The sequence below is a fragment of the Camarhynchus parvulus genome, chromosome 1, assembly GCF_901933205.1.
Source record: "Camarhynchus parvulus chromosome 1, STF_HiC, whole genome shotgun sequence".
In the NCBI taxonomy this organism is placed as follows: domain Eukaryota; kingdom Metazoa; phylum Chordata; class Aves; order Passeriformes; family Thraupidae; genus Camarhynchus; species Camarhynchus parvulus.
In genome coordinates, this window is record NC_044571.1 from 114,593,875 (window position 1) to 114,617,328 (window position 23,454).

The 23,454-nt window shown below is 51.6% G+C and overlaps 1 protein-coding gene across 1 annotated transcript in view; it reads left to right on the forward strand.

The window, feature by feature from the left end:
* The window catches only part of TIAM1 (TIAM Rac1 associated GEF 1), a 144,831-nt gene that overhangs the window by 51,128 nt on the left and 70,249 nt on the right, over positions 1–23,454 (forward strand). Inside the window, 1 exon segment of the mRNA XM_030971910.1 lies at positions 20,545–21,530. Coding sequence (XP_030827770.1) covers positions 20,556–21,530 — 975 coding nt within the window. The 5' untranslated portion in view covers positions 20,545–20,555.

A 23,454-nucleotide genomic window follows, 5' to 3' on the forward strand; every position in this document is an offset into this window, starting at 1 on the left:
TCTAAATGGCAAGGAAATGTCTTGCCTGGCTCAGGCTGCAGCGAGCTGTGAGTCACATCCCCGCAGAGCTCGGAGCTGGGGACAGCAGGGACAGGCTTGACGCCCCCCTGGCAGCTCCTGCCTCTCGCAGCAGACGGCTCTGCCACGTGTCACCGTGAGCAGAACTCTCCTCAGGTCTCAGAGACTCAATCCACCCGTGGGGAAGCCTCTCCCAGCTCCTCCTCGGCTCCCCACCCCAAAGGGCTTCCCAAAGCCCCCAGTTCTCCAGCTCCTGGAGCTCACCGAGGCTCCCCGTTGGAGCTCTTGGGAACCTGGAAATGAGAATCGTATTTTATTGCTCAAGCTGGACCAAATTTCACATTTAGAGTCTCTGCTAGTAAAATTGACAGAGCAGTAAGAGGATTATCTTGGTCCAACCTCTCTTTTTAAACCTAGCAGAGGAATGCCGGAGGCCAGGGATTCATATTCCACTATGCCTGACCTACAATTTATGGCAGCATTATCCCAGAGTAATTGAGTGGGTCCCACAAGTCTGGAGGTGCTCGTGACTCCTTTCACTTGATTTTAGAGGCCTTTTCTGATGGAGTGGCACAGCCCCTGCTGTCTGAGGAGACATTTGTCGCTGTCCCCGCACGGGCACCTCACCTGGGTGATCTCAAAGGTCCCAAACCATGCTGTGATTTATTCTGCTTTTCTTTCAGTGGTACAGGAAAGGAGCTTCTCAGGCTGTAAAAGGGGCTTTGAGACTCGGGGAGATTTCAGATTCTTGCCTGTGAATCCCTGGAACTGGGTTGAAGAGCAGAGCCCTAATCTAGCACCTTTTTTCTCAGACACAGCTTCGGTTAAGCCTCACCACTGAGGCTGTCAGGCAGCCAGGCTGAAATCCTTGCCTTGCCATTGAATGAAATCCTCTAGAATTTAAAAACTTAGAGGGGGAAAAGGAGCGCTCAGCATGAAATCCCCCTGTCCTTGTGTGATGAACATCCCCCACATCTGGGCTGAGTGTTCTCTGGGAATGCTGAATAGGTGGCAATGAGTGATGTGTAGGGAAACACAGGGGGATGGACCCAGCCCCTGTGAGCACTGCAGGTATTCCATGGCAACGACGGCACCGGATGGGCCTCCCCAGGCCCAGCTTTGTGTTAGGCTGGGTTTGTCCAGCAGCACAGGGCGGGCTCTGAAATGCCGCCTGTGGGCACGAGCTGTTCCCTGGCAATGGGGATGGGAGGGCTGGGGCTGGCTGGGTGTCATTATCCCACTAGCTGCGCTCCAGAGCTGTTATTTAATTCCCACTGTGGCTCTGAAATGGCGCTCAGAGGATTAGGTGGATGTGGATGTGAGCAGCTTGATCCCCGAGTGCCTGGGCTGGGTTATCAGCGTTTCCTACAGAAACTGAGCTGAGAAATTGGGACTTTGGGCTGAAGGACCATTTGTGCCTCAGCTTGCCACAGCCCTGTGCAGATAACCCTGACTGTGGCTCCCTCTGCTATCAGGGGGGTGGATGCACGTTGGCTGTGCTGCTTTTAGTAAGAGAACGTTGAAAATATTCTAAATATAACTCTTTGTTAGTCCGATGAAAGACCATTTTAATTTTAAAGCGGCAAATATTTCAGCTGGGCTTCCATAAAGAGTATTAGTTTTTAATTATTTCTGGCATTTTCCCTGATTAAAAATGGAATTTATTACTCTTCTAGTTCTAATTTTGTTTACTGACTTGGCAGGTAGCATTGCTCGTGGTTTCCTTCATGAAAGGCACTGTCATTTTGAAAAAGCTGGATGGCTCTTGGGTTGATGTATTTCTTCACCTGAATGCATTGGGAAAATATTGGTAGAATTTTCACATTTGAAGGCTGGTGGTGCTTACAGCTTATTAATTGTTGTTGTTTGAGCATCAGGTTAGCTTTGTGTGACATCAGTCAAACCTATGGTCAGTCAAGTCCAGGATGTCAATATTTGGTTTCCCTTCAGCTGAATTAAAATTTATAGTTGGCTGTCATGATAGTAAATGGGATTTGTTTTGATTAATTGTTCTCTGTGTGCAAATTCCAACCCATTGTGGTGCACATAACCTGTTGTGCATCATCTTTTGCTGAGTACATCCCTAGAAAGTGTCTCAGCAGAGGCATGCAAGGTCCTTAGGAATGATATCCTTTCTGTGGGAATTTATCAGCCTGTTACAACTGGCACAGCAAAAGAATCAACAAAATTAGACAGCAGTTGGTTTTTTAAATTTCAAGTTGGTGTTAAGAACCGTGTTCAGTGCTGTTATTTATTACTTGCCTTAAATACAGGCTAAGTTAGGAAACATCTACAGTGGGACATGTTATTTATCTGCTCACAGCATGTGGCGTTCTCCAGAATATTCCCCCCAAACTCCTTAATGGATTAATTGGGCAAAATCTCCCCCGACAGATAAACAATTCTGCTCTGTTTCACGTGGGTGGATCGTGTTTGAGCAGAGAAAACCTCCAAGCAGTGTTCCTGTGGGATTCCCAGCTCCTGGTTCAGTTTAGGCTGGAGTCACTGGCTGGCAGGCTGGACTGGGAGCTGAATCCATGAATGTCCATCTGGAATTTCTCTGGGAAAAGAACTCCAGTGCAGAACTGCAGTGACAGGAGAGCTGGGATGGATCCATCCCTGGGACAGTGCAGAGCTGCAGTCATGTCCCTGCTGGGATGGATCCATCCCTGGGACAGTGCAGAGATGCAGTCATGTCCCTGCTGGGATGGATCCATCCCTGGGACAGTGCAGAGCTCCAGTCATGTCCCTGCTGGGATGGATCCATCCCTGGGACAGTGCAGAGCTGCAGAGCTGGGATGGATCCATCCCTGGGACAGTGCAGAGCTGCAGAGCTGGGATGGATCCATCCCTGGGACAGTGCAGAGCTGGGATGGATCCATCCCTGGGACAGTGCAGAGCTGCAGAGTTCCCTGCTGGGATGGATCCATCCCTGGGACAGTGCAGAGCTGGGATGGATCCATCCCTGGGACAGTGCAGAGCTGCAGTCATGTCCCTGCTGGGATGGATCCATCCCTGGGACAGTGCAGAGCTGATGGATCATCCCTGACCTGCTGGGATGGATCATCTGCAGTCAAGCGTGTGTTGTGATGTCATCTTGGATGGATTGCAGTAGAGCTGGGATGGATCCATCCCTGGGACAGTGCAGAGCTGCAGTCGTGTCCCTGCTGGGATGGATCCATCCCTGGGACAGTGCAGAGCTGCAGTCGTGTCCCTGCTGGGATGGATCCATCCCTGGGACAGTGCAGAGCTGGGATGGATCCATCCCTGGGACAGTGCAGAGCTGCAGTCGTGTCCCTGCTGGGATGGATCCATCCCTGGGACAGTGCAGAGCTGCAGTCGTGTCCCTGCTGGGATGGATCCATCCCTGGGACAGTGCAGAACTCCAGTCATGTCCCTGCTGGGATGGATCCATCCCTGGGCTCTGCTGGGAGCCACTTTCCCAGTCCAGCAGCATTCAGCTCTCACATCATCACACCTCAGCATCTCCCCTCTGAGTGTGCAGAGTGTTTCTGGGGCAGGGAAGAAGATGGATTCTGGAAGTCTTGCATAAACAAATTGCACTTGGCAGGCAGGATGCTGCCCTGCTCTTCCCTGCTTGTTCAGGGTTCCAGTAGAACGGGCTCCCTGATACAGAAATATCCCAGAAGAGAGGCTGGGCCAGGAGGACTGGAGCCAAGGCCGGGCTGTACCTTCTCCCTTTGAAGCAGCATCCTGCCTGTGTTTGCATTTTCTGCAGTTTTCCTCGTGTGCTGGCAAAGAAATGTCAGGGTAAGTTTCCTGAAAACAAAGGATTGGAATGAATGAAGTCTTTTTCTCTCTTGGTCCTGAAACTGGTTATGAGCTTTTCTTTATTTTTTTTCCCTAAGCCAGTTAGGTTGGGCTTTAGAGAACAAACCTCAAACCCCAGACAATGCAGTGAAGCCAAAAGCTTGGAGCAGGTGTTGCCCACTTGTTCAAACACGTCCAGGGCTTGTTTCCTTTTCAGAAGGCACTTGGAAGTCAGGCCTTGAGGAGGAAAACTAAAATGGAACTGTGGAGCATGAACTCAGAGCGGGGGCCCCGTGCCCCAAAATTGTGTATTGACATGTGGGGCTGAGAGAGGAGCAGGTTGTTAACCCTGCTGAGCCCTGGGAGCAGAGGCACATCTCCCACTGAACCTTCCCAGGGTTCTCCAGCCTTTTTGTGTGTTGGGAGGAGGAACTGCAATCCCTCTGCCCTCCCTGGGGCTGCCCCTGCATCCCTGGCAGTGCCAAGGCCAGGCTGGACAGGGCTGGGAGCACCTGGGACAGTGGGAGATGTCCCTGCCATGGCAGGGGTGGCACTGGGTGAGCTTTAGGTCCCTTCCAGCCCAAACCATTCCAAGGTTCTGTGATTCCCATGCTGCAGATCTTGGCTGCCTCACAGGCTGGGTTTTTGCCAGTGTTTGCTGCATCTCCTGCAGAAACAAACACTTGTTCTTCCTGATTTCACCTCCATGCCCTGATCCCATCAGGGCACGGTTCCTCCACGTCAGGAGCTCCCAGCCTGTGCTGTCAGTGGGGCTGGGAAGTTGTTTCCCCTGTAAAGTTGGAGGTGCCCATTGTGTAAAATGTTTCACAAGCCACTTTGGGCTGGGAAAAGAACGTGGTGGGGCAGAGCCTGCAAGCTGGAGCAGAGAGGTGCACTGCCAGGTGATTATACATTCCTTTTCATGGCTTGTTTGGGTTTTTTTAAGAGGCAGAGAATAAGCTGAGGCATGTTAGAGCCTGTGTGAGGAGCGATAATGGAGTGCTGCTCTCCTTTCCCACAGCTGGGCGGAGGGAGGACGTGCCAGACCTCAGTGCCTGGCTCCTTGTGCTCACAGCCCTGTCCCCTGGGGCTGGTGGGACATGGCTGAGGTGCTCGGGGGGCTCTTGCCTTCCCTGTGACACCCACATCCCTGTGCCCTCCTCACCATGGCGCTCCTGCTGTCCCCTTTCCCATCCCACCTCCCCATCCAGGAATGAGCTCTGTGCTGAGTGCTCCCTTTCCATCCTGGCTCCTCAGGTGAAGCAGAGCTCAGAGGGGATGGGGGTGGTGGAAATGGGCCTCAGACCACATTTCAGCCATGCCTGTAGCAGTTTATGTGTCTCATTTCAAAGCCATTCCACGGCTGGTTTGAATTACTCCTCCCTCGTGACCTGTTGTGCTGGTGAATGGTCAGGCTGAGCAATATCCCAATATTAATTGGTGCCCTGGGATTTCGGGTGCTGCTTGGAGGAGCTTCTCTCTGCTTCTGAACATTAAGTTACTCTGCAAATGTTTTTATTGTCTTAAAGAGGGGTTTACTGCCTGTTTACATAATTACTAATCTAATAATTACAGTGGAATTGAGCCCTGAAAGTTGGTGGATCTTTGTGAAACACTGAACAAAGGAAGCCCGTCAGCTTTTTGTAACTTTTATAAATATAAGCCTCGGGAACAATCGAACTGACAGAAATCCCACAAAAATGTCCCAGTTAATGGATTTTCTGTTTGCAGCACTCTATAGGGTTACAGAAATCCTGGTGGCTAATTGCAGCCTTACAGATGGCACCAGGAGGGATGGATTTGTGCTGCCTTCCTTTGGCTCCCTGCAGTTCAGAGCCAGGAACACTTTCTGCAGAGGGAGGAGAGTATCTGGCTGCTTTTTGGATGCTTTGCTGGGAAAATTTCAGGTATTTTAAAAATTACACGTGAGTTGTTAACAGGGATGTTTGCAGAGCTTCTTGTGAGTTTCTTTTGAGGGGCACTTTTTTGTTTTAATGGGAAAATGAGATGGGGATTGTGACCTGGGGTGGTGCTGGGAGATGGCAGAGAACTGCCTGTGCTTCCTCCTCCTCCTCCTCCTCCTCATGACTGGGTCTCCTGGGGCACAGCAGGGAGAAGGGAAGGAGGAGGAGAGAGAAGGAGCCTTCCCTGCGGCCCCTGAGAGGGGCCAGTGGAGCTGCTGGGGGGGCTGTCAAGGAAAAGGTCCTAAAAATGACCCCTGAGGAAATGTTCTGTGGAAAACAGAGAAATAACATCTTGTTTCTCTGAGATCTCCCCCTCTGTTCTTTCCTGCCTTTGGCCTTCTCCTTCTGGCCGTGAGCGTTCGGTGCGCGCGCCAAGGCGAGATTTCCCTCTGCGACATCAGAAGCTTTCTGCTTCCTCTCCGAACCTCTTGGCTCCTTTGGGGCCCTGCTGCAGAGGCCAGGGAGGGAGTTTTGCCCCTGTGAGACCCCGAACGGCGTGGCTGCTCTCAGTGGCTGGCGGGCAGGGCGCTGGGGAGCCGCTCTGCGCGGGCGGAAGCCGCTCGTGCCCCGGCTTGTTCCCTTCTGCCCAATGCAGGGGCTGGGCAGCTCCCGGGCAAGAAAGGGCTGCAGTCAGCACTGTGCAGCCAGGGAGACACCTCTCCTTGCCCTCTGCCCATCCCTGCTGCAGCCCCACAGCCGGGGAGCCAGCAGAACTCCGCTGGGAGGGTCTGTGTTGCTGTGTCACGCCAGCGGAGCTGTGCTGCTGCTGAGGAGCTCACCCTGAGCTTGGTTTGCTTTGGGACATAAAGAAAGATGTATCACCGTGAGGCACATCAGCATTTTGCTGCTGTGACCGTACTGCAGGCTCAGTCAGAGGTCGTGTCCCTGGCAAATACTTGTGCTGTGGATCTGGCCCCAGTGTGGAGGCTGTGCTTTGAGTCCTGCACCGCACAGAGCTGTCCTTGCTCCTTTAATAACATCTCGAGAAAGGTTTTCTAGGAGTTGATTAAAAACTCTGAATAATAAAATATGAGGTTATACAAAATATGAGGTTTTTTACCTTTTTCCCCCCTCTTTTCATGTAGCTATGTCAGCTCTGAAAAGTGGTGGAAAAAACCTAAGAAAACAAGTAAGGGAATTGCATTTGAAATGTTTTGATATTGCTTATGGGTGACTTGAAAGGATGTACAGCCCATCAATGATGTGTGATAAGGAGATCTTTTCAGACCAAGGCTGTCTTTGATGGCAGAACATCCACAGGTCTCCAGAGCACATGCAGGGCAGACTCTGTAGTAGAGAGCAGAAAAGTTCAAGGTGAAACCCCCTGCACTGGCACAAAGGTTATTGCCTCCCAAAAAGAGATACAAGGGCTGGTGCAGAACCATGGAGTGTCTTTGTTTAGCTCTGTTGTAAATGTGTCCTTTGCTTTTCTCTTTTGTCCCCTTTGTCTTTAAAGGGCTTCCCTTGAGAATGGCAGCAGTCACTCTGTGTCTGAGGTGCATCACTCTCTGCAGAAATAGTCACTGCTTCTGGCCTGGAGGATCAGTGTGAGACGTGGCTGTGGCTGCTGCTGGAGGGGAAGGCACGGGACAGTCACCTCTCCTGGTGGCTTTGGCTCAGGAGGGTGGAAAAGTGTCTTTCAGGAGGAAATTCCTGCTCCCTGATGTTATTTTTAACACCCTTTTGAGTAAAAGCTGCTTTAAGCAGTAACACAGTGGGGGCTGTGTGCACGCAGACAGAAGCAGTGCTGGGAGGTTGCTGGGAGAGGCTGGATGTCCCTGCAGCTGGGAGGTGGCTCTGTGGGGGGACAGAAGCCATTCAGGTGAATTCAGGAGCTCAGGTGGGTGAGTAACTCCCTTGCAGCACAGGCAGGGTGACTCTGGTCACTGTGTGCACAGATAGACTGCGTGTGCATCTGCTGCAGGGTTTGCTTTCATTGGGCTGGGAATGCTGCCACAGAAAACACCAGTGGCTTTGGCAGCCCCTAAAATCATCTCCCGCTCTTTAAACGCAGAGAGGAAACTGGTTCTTTTCTTGCAGGGCTGTTTTGGAAAAGGGAAGTGCTGAAATGATGGAATGGCACTTGCTGCTCAGAATATCAGTCACAGGCTGGAGAAACCTCTGAGGTGTGGGGTCCCAGCTGTGCCTGCTGTCACTGAGTGCCACGGGCACTCATTACAGTGCTGGGTAGATTTGCTGTGCTTTTGTTTGGTGGTGGGGCTGATACCTCACCAGCCTGGCATTTGGAGGAGGCATAGCTGTTGTTTTATGAGGAGTTTGCATTCCTCACACATATTTTAGAATGCCAAAAAAAAATTCCCACTTCTTCATACTTCAGCTCAATGTTTTGTTTCTGTGATTATAGCCAGCATGAAAAGGACTGAGAGCCTGGTGCTGAAATATTCCCACTAGGGTTGGGAGCATCTCTGCCTGCTCCTTCTCTGGCACTGCTTTTTGGGTCATTTTCAGGGAGAATTAGGCTGAAGCTGGTTTGGCAGTGTGCTGTGCAGGATGCCAGGAGCTCACAGGTACAAGCCCTGCAGCTGCTCACCTGGCACCCCTCACAGGCAGCTCCCCTTGCCAGCAACAACATTCCCTCTTACTGACCACAGATGGCAGAGCCAGAGGAGGACCTGGACCAACTGTGGAGGATTTGTTGTTGGCTTTTTCCTACTGCTCAGGAGCAGCTTGAGTTTGGGAAGGACGAGCTGTGTCCCTGTGTGCAGCTGTGATCCCTGGGTCTCAGGACTCCAGGGCAGGGTTCAGGCCCCCGAATCCCAGCTGGATGCACTGGGGCTGCTCAGCTGCCTCTCTGCCTGTGTTCCATTTGACAGCAGCTTTGTTGTGCTGAACTCCTCTCAGAGTGAAGCCTCACTTTGGCCTTGCCTGTGCTGAAGGTGTCTGGTCTGTGTTAACCTTGGCCACGGTGAGGATTGCACGTTCCAGATGAGGTCAGTGTCTTCTGCAGCATCAGTCACTGCTGTCTCTGCTGGGCAAGTCCTGCTTGGTGCATCCTTTGATTTACATTTGCTTTTCTTGGCATTTCTGTCACACACAGGGAGCTCATGGCCCTCTGGGATCAATATGAGACAAAAGGTCTGTTCTGTGCTCTGACTTTTCCCAGCTTGGTGTCCTTAGCACAAGTCACCAGCACATTTCATTTTTATGTGTCTGCACTGAAAGCATGAAAAGACTTGAATGAGGTAATTCTCTCCTCAGCACAACCTCTGTGCAAGTTTCTTATGCAGATCATAATTCCTGTGGCACTTTTTGTCATCTTCAGCTGCACTAGCAGTTTCCTGGAAAGGTGTCTTCTGCCTTTCCTCCTCTGGAAAATGGGTCATCTTCCTGCAGGGAGTGATCGAGAGCAGCAGGCAGAAATTAATTCTGATTTCCATTTTTCCCTGTGTCACTCCCTGTTCCATCTCCCAGCTGTGCTCCCCAGCCTTGCATCCCATTGACAGACAGACGGACACATCACTGCTGGGATCACTTGTTCTGCAGTCCCAGGCAGGATCCTGATCCGCAGGTTTTAATATAAAAATTCCTCCCCATAGCCCTGTGGTTGCTTCTCTCATGGTTTTGGGATGCAGATTGAAAGCTGCTGCTGACTGGCACGTTTCAAACTCTGGATTTTGCTCCTGATAACCTCAGATGTGGTGACTCACATGCCTCTCCCCACCATGCACTCCCTGGAAAAGGAGGCAAAGCCTTCATTTTAGTTGGAGGCCACACTCAGAGCTGATGGGTATCAGCTTTCCACCCTGAGCTGCCTTAGCCTGGCTTTTGGTAGTTCTGGCTTTTCCTCTCCAGAGCATTTGCTGATCCATCCCTTTCCCAGCCCTTCCCAGGGTGGGGGCTCATCCCCTGAGCGCCCAGGGTGTCTTATTCTGGGATTTCCACCCCTCATGGTTCTGTCCCCTGTTAATTAAAGAAGCACCACCCAGCCATGTGGCCTTGGAATTGTGTGTTCCTCCCTGGGAGTGGGAGAGCCGTGGCAGGAGCTGTGAGGGATGAGCTGTGGCTGGAACCAGTCAGCCCAGATCCACTGAAGCCACCAGGTTGTGCCAGGAGGTGCCAGGTACAACCTCCTTCACCTTTGGCAGTGCCAGGCTGGTCCTGAGCAGCCCAGCTTTGCATCCCTGCTGTGCCAAGGCAGAGCTGCTCTGCTGGGGCTGAGCAGGAGGCGAGCTCAGCAGCCACCGGGGCGCTGGGTCAGCATCTTCCCTTGTCCCTGTCCCGCCAGAGAGCCCTGGCTGTGCTGCACTGCCATGCCAGACAACAACCCCTGGCTTTGGGAAGTTTAGGGTGTTCAGTGCAGGCTTTCTGCAGCTTTCCTCCTTAGTCACCCCCTACCCTTTCCCACTGGGATGAGGCTGTGCTGGACACTGTGTTCCCAGAGGGAAGGGAGCCCTGGGGAGCCTGGCAGCAGGAATCCAGCCCTCCCTGCAGTGCTGGCCTCTCCACCCCACCCCACCCCATGCAGTCTCAGTGGAGGATGAGTCCTGAGCAGTGCTGATTTCACCAGGAGCTCACAGACAGATCCTGGTGCCAAAACTTGAGCAAGGCATGCTGTCATCTGCAAAGGACACCCTTTGCTTCAATCCTTTTTCTTATTATGGAAGTCATTTTCTGTCCTCTCTCCTGCCTCTGAAGCAGTGATTGAGGAGCTTACACAGCTCTGGTGCTCAGCAAGGTTCCTCATGCTCCCTTAGGGAGAGGGAGCAGAAAGGGAAAAAAGCTCTGCTGATCTGCCTGAGTTGTGCTTCACACCGGTTTTTCCTCTGGAATCCCTCCCTAGTACTTAAGTCAGGGTATCTAAAATTAGATACTTCATATCTCAGGCACCATCTTAATGATCTGTGTGAGGTCTTTGGCATTGCTTGAAAATCAGATTACTTACCTCAGTGCTTAAATGAGGAGATACACCAAGCACTTCCTCTGCAATTCCCCCTACCACAATTATTGCCCTGAATTTTTTTCCACACCATTTTAATCCTTCACATCCTGTCTCGTGGGCCACTCGAGCCAAGGGTTTCAGTTTTCATTGCTGGAGCCCGTGGTGCTGGCTGGTTCTTCTGTGCAAGGTCCCGCTCCTTGGCTGTACAGGGAGAGCTCCCCCAGATCCGTGTGGAGCTCTGTCTCCTGGCCTGAACATTTTCTTGTTCCTTCTCAGTCTTTGGAGCGCATTTGGCACGTCCCACCCTTGCTGTGTATCAGCAGTTCTCGGCTCATTTGGCACAAGCAGAAAGCCCTTTTTAAGCTAAGTGTAATAACAATAACACAGAACCTAAAGGTAAATAAACAAGCCACACCTTATTTTTTAATTTCAGCTGCATTTTGGGAATTCTTTTCGTTTCTCAAGTATCATATAAATGTACACTCAGTCCTCAGAGCCTCCATGGAGGCCAAGTGGGCTCCTCCTTCCCTGCAGCTCCCTCCTGGCTGGGCTTCGTCTGCCCCACAGGCTCCAGGGAGTTGCCCTCGTGGCTTCCCATAGATTTGCTTATGTCTGATGATCTGAAATTAGAATCCTTCCCCTGCTCTGCCCTTTGCTGGAAACGTGTAAAACCTTGCAGATTCTCCCCCAGGCTAGAAAGGGGGATTTTCCCACCATTAAAAATAAAAGGGAAGGGAAGGGGAAAGAGTTAAAACATGCTCGGATAGTTGTAAAAATGACTGAAAAACAAACAAACCCACAACGGTGTCAATTATTCACATCCCCTCTATAAATAGAGAAACCCTGGAGAGGGGGCTTTCCCTTGGGCTACCTGCTCTGCTCTTTCATGGATTTATTGCCACGGTGCTTTCTCAGTGCTGCGCTCCTGGTTGTGTTTCCTTTAGCAGGGATTTGGGGATGGCTGACTGTTGCCTCTGTGGAGGTTTAAGGTCTCTCAACAACAAACCTTCCTCCCTCCTCCTCTTCTTGCCTTTTCTTCCCTGCCTTGGGAATTGTCGTAGGGGTGGTGCTGCAGCTGGAGGAGCAGGGCTTCCCGCACCTTCCCCTTCAGGAGCTCAGCTCAGAGGGAGTGTGGGTTTGTTTTTCTTTGCCCTCCTCTTCATCTGGAGGATCACCAGCATTGTTCTCGCAGCCGTGACAGACACGGAGGGCGCGTGCTAGCGAGACACTTGCAAAGGGGTTTTGCAACTGGAGCTCTGCCTGCCCACTCCTGGGCATGGATGGATGGATGGATGGATTCCTGACCTTCCTGCATGGTCACTGGCATCACACTCCAGCTTCAGGAGCAGCCACTCTCCTCAACAGGTACTATAAACCATGCTTGGCTTGAAATTCATTTTTCTCACGAGCAGCGCTCGGTTTGAAATTAATTTTTCTCACAAACAAAAGGCTTCTATGGCATTTTAAATGTCACAGAAAGAAAACACAGAGAGGAGCACGTTTGTAATTTATTTTTGCTGCTTTAAAAGTCAACCAGCTTCTGCAATCCTCTGAAGTTGGTCTCGGGACTCAGTGTCTAGATGGAGAGTGGGGAAGCCCGGAGCATTTTGGAATTGCATTTGTGAACAAAGATCTGGGCATAGGGCAGTCTCTTCTCCATCCATCCATCCATGGGTCCAGCACTGGTGCGGCCTCACCTCAGGGCACGGGGGCAGCTTTGGGCACCGCAGTTTGAGAAGGATCTAAAGCTACTGAAGAGCATCCAAAGGAGGGACACAAGGATGGTGAAGGGTTTGGAGGCTTGTCAGGGTGTCTGTGCAGGGCCAGGAGCTGGGCTCTGATCCCTGTGGGTCCCTGCCAGCTCAGGATATGTTATGCTCCCTCTCCCGTGGGTTTTGTTTTGCAGAGGGCAGCCCAGGGACATGGGACGGGGAGAGGCAGAGCTGCCAGGCCAGCAGAGCCCTGGAGCACAGGAGAGAATTTACCTCGGTCTCAGGGCAGGGCACTGGCTGGGCTGATCTCAGCAGCAATTCATATTAACTAACTGACTATTAGCTAACGAAATGTGGCCTCCAGTCACAAAGCAAGGGCCTGATTGTCCATTTCAGGAGAAACACTGGAGTTACAGTGGCATGGAACTGGGATCATGGGTGGGGATCACAGCCCAGAGCTGCTGATGGATATTGAATGGTTTCTGTATGGAGTGCCTACTGCTCCTGCCTCTGTATGTACATCCTGCTTGATGGTAGCATTACAGAGGGCTTCTCCAAACTACATGAAGATTTACTTAACAACCAACTGATTGCATTTGAAATCTGACAAAAACAATGCCTCGTAAAATGACAAAGTAAAGATAGAACTGAAAGAGAGCTGTCATCCTTCTCGCCAGCTTTTCCTGTTCACTGGACAAGGGGATGTATTTGCATAGTGATTTTTTTCATTCTGGAAAGGAAGGGTTGTGCTTTGGAAAGGAGGCTCTTAGAAAGCAACAGTTTCCATAGTTGTCATCCATTAATGAAAAACTGTCCACGCTGTCGTGTCCACAAGCTAACAGAAAACAGGTGTGCTGGATTTTTCTCCAGACTCTTGGCACTGCAAACTGCTGCAGACCATGGAAGCCAGAACTCTGTGCTGTACCTGGAATCTCAGGTAGCAGATGTGAGGAATAACAAGGTGCTCCTTTAATGTGTTCTGCTCCCCTGCTCTGTGTTTAATCCATGCATGGAGGTTTCCTGTGCTCCCAGCCAGGACTGGCAGCACGGGGAGCCCTGTGGGAAGCCCTTGGCCTGGTTTTGGAGGCTGTGTTGTGGCTGTGCAGTAAATACAGCTGTGCTGCCTGCAGCCCTCCAGAGCCCGGGGAGCTGCTCTGACGTGTGCCCGCGCTGGCTCGCACACACCAGGGACGTGTCTGAGCATCAGGGGCAGTCAGTGCTGACAGGGATGTTTTGTCTCCAGCGTGGAAGTTTGAAAAGCTTTATTTGATTTTTTTTTTTTAATCAGATCAGTTGTTCCACGTGTGGGTGTTTACAACTGTCCATCTCCCCTGAGAACGGGCTGGTGGGTCACTGGTCAGCTTTTCCCTTGGCCAGCATTCGTGGGAGCAGATGTGTCCTCTCAGCAAGGGCTCTGTGCTGAAAAGGAAGTGATGGGGCTGTGCTCGTGTTTGCTTCAGCCCTTCCTCCTGGGGAATCACTTTTTGCCCTGTTGGACCTTCCAAGACCTTGCTGGAAGGAAGGATTTGCTGGAGGCTGCTTCAGAACTCCAGAAATTCTGCTGCAGCAGAGCCTGGGCTGTTGGAATGAGCCAGGACACTGAGGACTGTTCCAGCCCATATTAATGTCAAAGTATGAAAAGCAAATGTTCTTCTTGAAAAGTATGAAATGGTTTAATTTAGGAAAGATGTCCAAGTTGTAAAAGTTAATGGGAGCAAAACTTTTCAGGCAAGAGTCGATGGCTAATGATAAATCCTTGTTTTCTGGAGGAGCTGTGGTGCCCAGTTCTCACCTGCTCATGGCAAAGGATGTTGCCAGCCCTTCAGATGTACTGGAGCAGTGTGAGGATTTGGATAATGCAGGATCCAGCTGTAAACATCCCCTTTTAACAAAGGACTGCCAGGAGAGAAGGCGTTTTGCTGGAGGAGCATGGGTGGTGTGTGGAACAGGCTGCCTTGAAGCTGGTTTCTCAGAGTTTGTGTCAGATTTTAGTTAAAAACTCCTCAAAAACCACATCAGGGTGGAAGATCTGACAGAATGCTGGGCTGTGTTTATTTTGCTCTTCTTTTGGGCAGGTTTTTTCGGGGCTGTAGCAGGCAGATCTGAGCAGAGGTGGTCACAATTCCCTTTCCTGGGAGGTGAGGAGTGCTCGTGGCAGGGCTGCTCCCTGTGTGGTGGGTGCAGGTGGGGAGCCTCTTGCCTGTAGGACGTTTTTTGTCAGCAAGATTCCCCTCTTGGAAATTATTGGCAGCTGGCATAATAATGAGTCCATTTCAATATAAATGAGCTTCATTTTATTAATTTCTGCCAGCTCCTGAGCAATTCATGAACTGCTTTTCAGATCTCTACCAACAGCTTGAGGGAAGAGGGGGAGGTTGGGAGCAAAGAAGGGAACATGAAGGGAGAGAAAGAAAACGAGAACATGTTTAACTTTAAAAAGAACCAGTGACTCTCATCTCTTTTGAGAATCCAGCCAGGAGTGAGGATCCCATTTCCTCCACCAAGCAGCTCCAAGAACATGAAGGGCAGCAGTAATCCCTCCCCAGGTTTTTGCTCCTTGGGACCTGTGGAGAAGTTTATAACTCTCCCAAGTTTGTGTGCAGCATTGAGGTGATGTTTCAGTGCTGGTGCCTGGCTGGGAGAAGGGGGAGTTGGGTGAGAGCTGGATTGGGAAAGCATTCAGCCTCTGCCAGGCCTGGACTGGAGCTGGGCTCCTTGCAAGGGAGCTCACCAGTGGTACCAGGCCTGGAAAGAGCTGGGATTTGGTGTCCACATGAGCTCAGTGGCTGACTCAAGGCCTGCCCTAAGGACTTGTCTCAGGTCTAGGTAAGCACAGACTGCTCTCTTGTATCTGCACTTTTGTGAGCACAATTAACCCGAGAATCCTTGCTCACAAGACCAGATGTAAATGCTCTGCCCCAGTGTGTGATTCACCCTTGGAAAATGGCAGTGAAATCCCTGCCTGGCAAACCTCCCTTTCCATGAGTGAGACAGCCTGCAGGGAAACCTCCTGCGAGGCCTCCTGGGCGGCTGGGCTCCCCTTGCTGCCAGAATTCAGCCTGCTCTGCTGGAAGGTGCCTCTCTTGGTGGTCATCCTCACGTGCAGGTGTGGTTTTGGCCCCGAGCTCAGACAGACCAGCCTCAGCAAGGCAGTGTTCACATCTGGGGGATTCTGGTTGGGAAGAGGAGCCCTCCACGTCCCGTGGCTGGTGGTGCTTGACTGTGTTTTTCATTTATTCTGCCACCATCAGCTCTCACCATCTGAATTTGAGCACCCAGTGCTCCTTAGGTAAGTGCTGATGACAGGTCCCTGCAGAAGATGCTCCTGTCCAGCCCTCCCTGCTAACCCTGCTGTGTCTGATTTGTTTTTCTCCCCTTTCTCCCCAGGTTTTTGGCATGTAGGCATAGACTCTGAGGCGGGAGTCATGGAGCCGCCGAGTGGCAGGTGCTGACAGCTTCTGCAGCCCCAGTAACTGCTCCCTTTGGGGTCATTTGCAATTCTGTACCTCTAAATGCCACAGCTCTCTGGGGGAAGGTTGCGCTGGATACCGGGACTGCCTCGGAAGGTACATGTGCCTCCCTCGTGTTTCTGCAGGGCTCTGCTGGGCTGCTGGGAGGGCAAGGGATGAGCTGCATGGCTGGCTGCTGGGCTGGGCTTTTCAAGGGTGCCATCCCTTCCTCCCTCCCTCCTCCTCTTACTCGAGCTGCCTGTGGGGTCTTCCTGTAGTCCATCCCGTGCTTTAACACGTGTGAGAGCTGCTCACAAAAAAGAAGTGGCTGGTTAAGAGGTTCTGATGTGAAAACAATGAAATATGGGGTCTTTCTGGAGTCCATCCCATGGTTTAACACTTTTGAGAGCGGCTCACAAAAAAGAAGTGGCTGGTTAAGAGGTTCTGATGTGAAAACAATGAAATACGCCGCTGGAGTTTCTGAGAAACTCCAAGGCTTTCTGTGGAATTTCAGCCTCTCTATTGCCCTTTTGAAGAAGCACATTTTAATTACAAGAAAATGTGTGTGTTCACACTCAGTTATTAGTCTTGTACATTTTTCTATGTGGTTCTGGTGAGTTCAGTGAAAATCTTTGTTGTTGGCTGGCAGATTTTAGCAGAAGTTTATTTCTGTAGGCTCGCTGCCCGCTGTGGATTTGATCATTGTTCTGGTTCTCGCAGCCTTCGAGCTACGCTCCAGGAGAAAAATACAGATTTGTCACCAGGGCCTCCCACTAGAATCTAATTTTAAATTTGCAATCTGTTGTCTTGTGAGGTGCTTCAAATTTGGTTGGAAATTTAGTATTTTTCAGATATGCTCCTGGAATCTAGTGGTCCAGCTTTTTGTGGGTTCAGGAGTTAGTAACATGCGTTTAATTGAAATGAGTATTCTGGTTTTGTAATTATTTTAAGAAATAATTTAAGGTCGGGGCAGGGAAAGAGGAAGGAAAATTACTGTTTTTAAAGGAAATTGTGTTCTCTGAGTGGGCCATCATCAGTGGTCATCTAGAATGTGATATAATTTATGTGTAACCATTTCATGTAAGAGTCATCCAGCAAAACCTCAGCAGTTCAGCTGGAGGTCAGGCTGCTTTTCCCACATACCCAGTGTGGGGAACACTGGTTTTCCTGCAAAATTCATACTCTCCAAATCTGCATCTTCGGTGAGCGCCTGAGTCAGGGCAGGGCACTGGTGCCTCTTCAGGAGACGTGCCTGTCTCCCTGCTTTGCTTCTCAAGCCTCTCCCTCCCAGAGAGAGAGAGATTTCATCAGAGGCCCTCTATTCCCACAAAAAGTTTGGGTTCTGATGAATCAACGTTTTCTGCTCAAAAACGCCCAGCCAGTCGTGCTCGCAGCCCCTGCGAGGTTCAGGGCCACTCACAGCAGATTCCTCCCACCACCACAGACCTGTCTAAGGCATGCAGATGTGTCACACTGGATCTGTGTCACATCCTGGTGGTACCTTGATGGCTCTTTAATGGTGGCCTTTGCGTTTGGCTGCCGAGCTAACAAGGGGAGCCTTTGTCCTACCAGCACTTGCGTGCAGCTCCCATTAACATTACTCATTTTCTTAATTTGATACAGATTTTTTTCACGGAGTGTGCTAAATGCAGTTAAGCCACAGACAGGCAGCATCTGGCAGTCGTAGCCGAGCACTTTGAGCCGCTGTTGCCCCAGGGTGTCTGCTGCGGCCCCTGGGAGGGGGAGGCTGGGGCTCCCCTCCCCTGCCCAGCTCCCGCTCGCTGCGGATGCTGGAGTCTGTAGCAGGGCCAATTCCCCTCTCAGGGCTGCCTTTCCACATCTGCCCGAGCTCACCTCTCGCTCCCTGCAGCCAAGAAACGAGGAGGTGTCACTCTCCAGACACACTGTCCCCTCCTGTCCCCACGGTGTCCCCAGACAGGCACCCTTGTGCTGCCTCTGGCACGTGCCAGGCCAACTCACCAGCTCAGCAAAAACTAACAAGTTTTTCTTTTTGTTGGTTTTTCTTTCCCCCCCCAGATTTATTTTCTGCTGTTGTAGTGGACTCTGCTGCACGAGCACTTGATTTGGTTCAGGGCTGCTGGTGGGAATGCTCAGCCAGCCATGCAGGAGGGAGGCAGAAATGGGGTGAGAAGGCAGGATTTGGGGGTCCCTTTCAGAGGAGCCCCCTCAGCCTGACCTGCTGGGGTTGACTGTCCCACCCAAGCTGTGTCCTGCCTGTCCCAGGGGAGATGGGCTCTGCCAGGGGATGGTGACAAGCTTGGGGATGGCACCGTCTAGCCTGGCTGCAGCTGGACCAGCTGCACTGCAGCCACTGGGCAGCGTTTGGGAATTCAGTGGGATTAGGCAGGGCCTTGCCAGGGTGCAGGGGTGAGCTGTGGGCTCACTGACAGCCGTTTGTGGATTTGCAAACTCCTCACCCAAAGCGCCAATCCACGGAATTAAACAGGGTCGGCTCTTTGCTTTGAAGTCTGACACTTCTTGCCAGTCTCTAGCAGATACTTCATTGTGTGAAATCACTCCCTGAGCATTCCTTCTGTGGAGAGAAGACTTCCCTCCTTCCAGGAGAGTGTTACTTCCTCTCGGGATGCAGCCTGAGCTGCTGCTCCTTTCCTCACCGAGCCCACTTGTGCTCCTGTTGCTTTTCTGGCTTGGGGAAATGTTGCCTGGTGTGGCTGGAAGGTAAAGAACCATTGCAGGAAGGTAAAGAACCATTGCAGGTTTCAATAGGACTTTTAAAACTGCTTGTTCTCCTTAGGGTGAGAAGGGATGGCTGGAGATGGGATGGATGGCTGGAGGCTGGGGATAAATGGTGGAAAATCCCCCTGGAGGGAAGTGTGGTCAGCAGGAGCCAAAGCAGGAAAGCGTTGCCCTGAGAGGGTTTCCTCTGCAGGATGGAAGCATTGAGGGCTTGTCTTAGATATCTGCAGAAGAAAAGATGCGGGTTTTGTGCTTTTAAATGTTGAATAGCCAAAAGCTGGCTGATGGTTTTTCAGTCTGTATCAAAGCGCTGTAGCTCTGGGGAGATAATAAACCCTTGTCTAGGGATTGATAAAGCTGTCTTTTTCTTTTTTGTTTTAAGATTTAAACCTGCCCTTTATTCAGTGCTTTTATTTTTCCAAACAAGTCATGGCAGCCAGAGGGAGTTCTGCCATTCATTTCAGTAGATGTAGGGCATTTCCTGCTGTAGTTTATTTCACCTGCAATTGTATTTATGTTCAGTGCAGAAATGCCCAGATGTTTATGGTGCTGTCTGTTGCTCCAGCACTGAACAGACTTCTAGGCTCAGCCATGGGGAGCTTTGCTGGGCGAGGAGCAGGGGCACAGTCCTCTTGCTGTGGTCAGAAGTGTCAGTGCAGAGTTCAGTTCTGCCGTGCTGTCCTGTTGTTTAGTGCCATCAGTTCCTCACTTTTCATGTGTTTATGTGGGGCTCATTCAGTTCTGTGCGGCAGCAATTGTGTGTATACAGATAGTGAGGGAAAATATGTGATTGCCTTCATTCTGCCAGCATCTGGTTCAGTACCCACCAGCATCCTGGCAAAGGAGAGGAAATTGCCCCAAGAAATTAAAAACTCCAGCTTATTTTACTGTCAGGGCAGCTTTTTTATTTTCAAGAACTGATGGAAATGCCTCAAAACAAAGAAGTTTTGTCTTGAAATTTCTTTTCAAGACTGGTGGACTAGTTTTCTCAATGTAGTTGTCTCGTGTGTAATTCAGGATTTAATTTTGAACTTTGGCATTTACTTTTCTTCTTCTTCTTGCTGTCAGGCCAGAGGGGAAGGACCCAATACTACTGATAAAATATTTCTGACATTTGTTGAGTGAGATCACAGACCTCAAAGTGTTTCCCAAGGTTGAATCAGATCATCACTCCCACCTCCTGGATGGGAAACCTGTTCCACGACGGGACGTGCACAGCTGAATAATGCAGGAGGCTGGGGCTGGGGACACCAACCCCGTCCCTGCGTTCCAGCTCAGATCAAAGAGCTCAGATCTGCTTATCTGCTTCTGAGGGAGTGGGAAGGAGAGGTTATTTTTGTCTAGTCTGAGTCACTCATGCTAATTTATTTTTCATAATATGGCTTTCTTGTGGGGGACTCTCCGTACCTGCCTAATGTTGCACAGTTTTTTTGTTCCAGAAATCAAACCTGTCATTGGCTCGCTGCCAAACGGGTGGGTTTGTACTTTGCTGTTTGGTGCTTCGCTTTGCAGTTCCTAGCCAAAAAAAGGTGAAATCTCAGCCAAAGGTGTACATCCCTCTTCTTTTCAGCATCTGTTACCTGCAGATAAACAAGAGCTGTTGATTTTTTGAGTCTGTTGGCTGGAATGGCGATGCTGATGCTGAGGGTCGGGTGAATGTGCACAGAGCTGAGATGGCCCTGTGGTGCTAAACTGGTTCCAGCTCACACCGAGCTCCAGGGTTCAGTCCTTCACTCTTCTGCACTCTTGGTTTGCACAAGTTGCACAAGTTTGTGTGGCTGTTTGCTACCTTCTGATTTAACTGTATTTCTAGGTTTGCTGGTACAGCTGCTGGCTCCTGTAATTAATTGATCTGTGGGATCATTTCCACAGTTACGGCAGTCCCTGCGAGAATCTGCGGTGTAGCTTTTGGGACGGGCTGGGTAATTAATTAAATTGAAAAACGAGTTGTTGATGCATTGGGGTGCCTGCATGCCTGCCTCCCGTAACGGTGCCCGCTGTGTCCCTTGCAGACCGTGACGCCATGGGCAACGCGGAGAGCCAGAGCGTGGAGCAGGCCCTGTACGGGGACAAGCAGCCGGCGCTGGGCCGCAAGCACACGTCGCGCTCGCTGCGCCTCTCGGGCAAGGCCTCGCGCCGGGCCCGCCACGCCTCGTCGGGCAAGGCCGCGCACCACCGCGGCTCCGAGGTGAGCACGCGCTCCAGCAGCACGCCCAGCATCCCGCAGTCGCTGGCCGAGAACGGCCTGGAGCCCTTCGCCGCCGCCGAGGGCCTGGAGGACTTCGGCAGCGCCACGTGGGCCGAGCGCGTAGACATGGCGCTGCGGCCCGTCTCCTACCACACGGACTCGTCGGTGACGCCCAGCGTGGACAGCAGCACGGCGCTGACGGCCGCCTCCGTGCACAGCGTGCCCGACTCGGAGGAGAGCCGGCTCTACGGCGACGAGCCGCCCTTCCTGGCCGAGGCCGACGCGCGGGCGCTGCGCTACTCCGCCAATGGCGCCGCCTTCGCCGACGCCGCCGCCTTCAAGAAGAAGCGCTCCAAGTCAGCCGACATCTGGCGCGAGGACAGCCTGGAGTTCTCGCTCTCTGACCTCAGCCAGGAGCACCTGACCAGCAACGAGGAGATCCTGGGCCTGGCCGAGGAGAAAGAGGCCGAGGCGGCACGCAGCCCCGAGGCGGGTGGCAGCCCCCAGCCCCTGGTGGCCTGCCAGCGGGCCAACTCCATGAGTGACCTGTACTCCCCCAAAACCCCCGGCGCCACCATCAACGGGGGGCCCCGAAACGCCTTTGGAGGGTACGGCCGGAGCCTGGTGTCCGACATCCCCGAGCTGGGCAGCCATAAGATGGCCTCGGTGGGCACTGAGGACGTGCCCTCCTCCTACAGCAACTACAACACGCTGCCCTGCAGGAAGTCCCACTGCCTCTCCGAAGGGGCCTCCAACCCCCAGATGAGCCATAGCAGCAGCATGCAAGGCAGAAGGGCAAAAACCACCCAGGTAAGGCAGTTTTCTGCTGTGCTTTGGCATTTGCTGGGCTGGGCCTATAGATGAAGGTTTTCTGGGTTTCCTTCAACACTCCCTTTCCGAGCAGAGAGATGCTTCCAGAAGAGAGCTGCACTAGCCAGTCTCCAGAGCTGGCTCAATTCCATCACTGTCCCTTCTTCATCTGCAGCTCTCCTTGGACCTTTTGCATTCTTCACTGCCTCTGAGAAGGGGAAATCTGCATTTGCCAGCAGAAGATTTCCCTGCGTGTTTTGCAGTGCTGACGGTTCCTTTTTTCCCAGGGTAGCTGCCAAAACTGATCACTCCTCTGCAGAGCTGTTGTCCCCCCTTCTGCCCTCCCTGCCTTGTCACCCTCCCCTGCCTGCACTCGTGGCTGGAGGCAAAGAAAAAACCTGTCAGTGTTTCCCCTCCGTGCTAGACACTCCCTGGGCTGAAATTTCACTCTTCTCATTAGCTGATGCTAGTGTCTGTGCAAAACATCTCCCCAGAGCAGCACTGGCACTGCCAGGCCTGCTGTAAACTGAGAAATGGTGGGGCATGGAGGTGTGTGGAGAAGATGCTGCTTCTCTGAGCCAGGGACAGCAGAGAGTCAAGAGAGGCTTGGCTGTCAGGTGCCCCTCCTGCACTCCAGACACCAGGCCTGTGATTTTTGGGCTTTCTGACATGTTTCCCTGCTTTTCCCTGTCCTGCCTGATGGAGTTCCTGCCCCAGGCTGCAGGCAGTGGTTCTGCTGGCAGTTCAGTTGTAGAGAGGGGCAGAAAGGAGTTCCAAACCCTGCCCAGACTCGTGCTGAGATGGGGCTGCTCAGGGACTCCCTGGCCATGCTTGATCTGCGGAGATGGGCTGCTGCTAGATATAAAACTGACATGCTGAAACAGATGCTGCAGCGTCCCACAACAGCAGCTTTGTTCTTCAAAATCAGCTCTTTGCTCTCGCAGGTGAAAAGCCTTTGGTGTGCCAGGGCAGGATAAAAACCTAGAGAACAACAAGAAGAAGAAAAAAAAGGGTTTTGGTAGCCTTGGACCTAACAGCTTTCCTGAAGATTGTTGGGTGCAGCCTGCTTTCGAGGGTATTTAAGGAAAAAGAGAATAGAGTCGGTGATGAACAGCCAAGCATTTGTTTTTCTTCTTGGTGCCTATGCTGGCATTCAGAAGATTCCTCTGAGGCATGCAGTGAAAGTCTGGAATTTAAGTAGTATTTTGTGAGGCCTCAGCCATACCCAGGGAAATTATTTCGTGGGGCTGGTTTCACTGGATGGATCTCCCGAGACAGGAGATGATGGCTGTAAGGAGTCTTAGCAGTGATTATTACCATGGATAAATTCAACAAAATTAAAGCTTTGCAAAGGTCAGAATTCCTCCTCCCAAGTCTTTAATCCCAGCAGCATCCTGTAAGTATAAGATAGTTGTCAGAAATGAAGTCATGTCAGCCCCAGCCTAGCCTGAGCAAGCTTAGGGAAATGACTGCCATTATGTGTTTGAAAAGGCAGAAATGAAGTCCAGATTTGCACACAGAGTGAAAGGAGTCCTTGGTGAGCTGGATGAGGTGGCTTTGGATGGGGTGAGGGGAGGGAATGACCAGTCTGTGTCTGCACCAGATCCCCAGGCAGCAGTGTCTCACACTTTGCTCCTCTTTCCTTGCCACTGCTGATGTGGAGTGTGCTGGGAGCTGAGGCTGTGTCACTGCCCTGCTCTTACTGTGCTCCTTGGCACTGTGCTGGCCTGTGCCAGCTGGCACTGAGCACCTTTGGGGCAGTTTTGTTTCCCTCTGCCCTCCCAGTCTTTCAGCTTTTTTACCTTTACAGCCTTGATGACCCCATTGCCCCAGAGCCTGCAATGTGTGTCCTCATGCTGGAAAACACTTCCTGCTGTAAATGTGTGTTTTGACCAGCCTTTTAAACTGCCTCCCCCATCCCAAT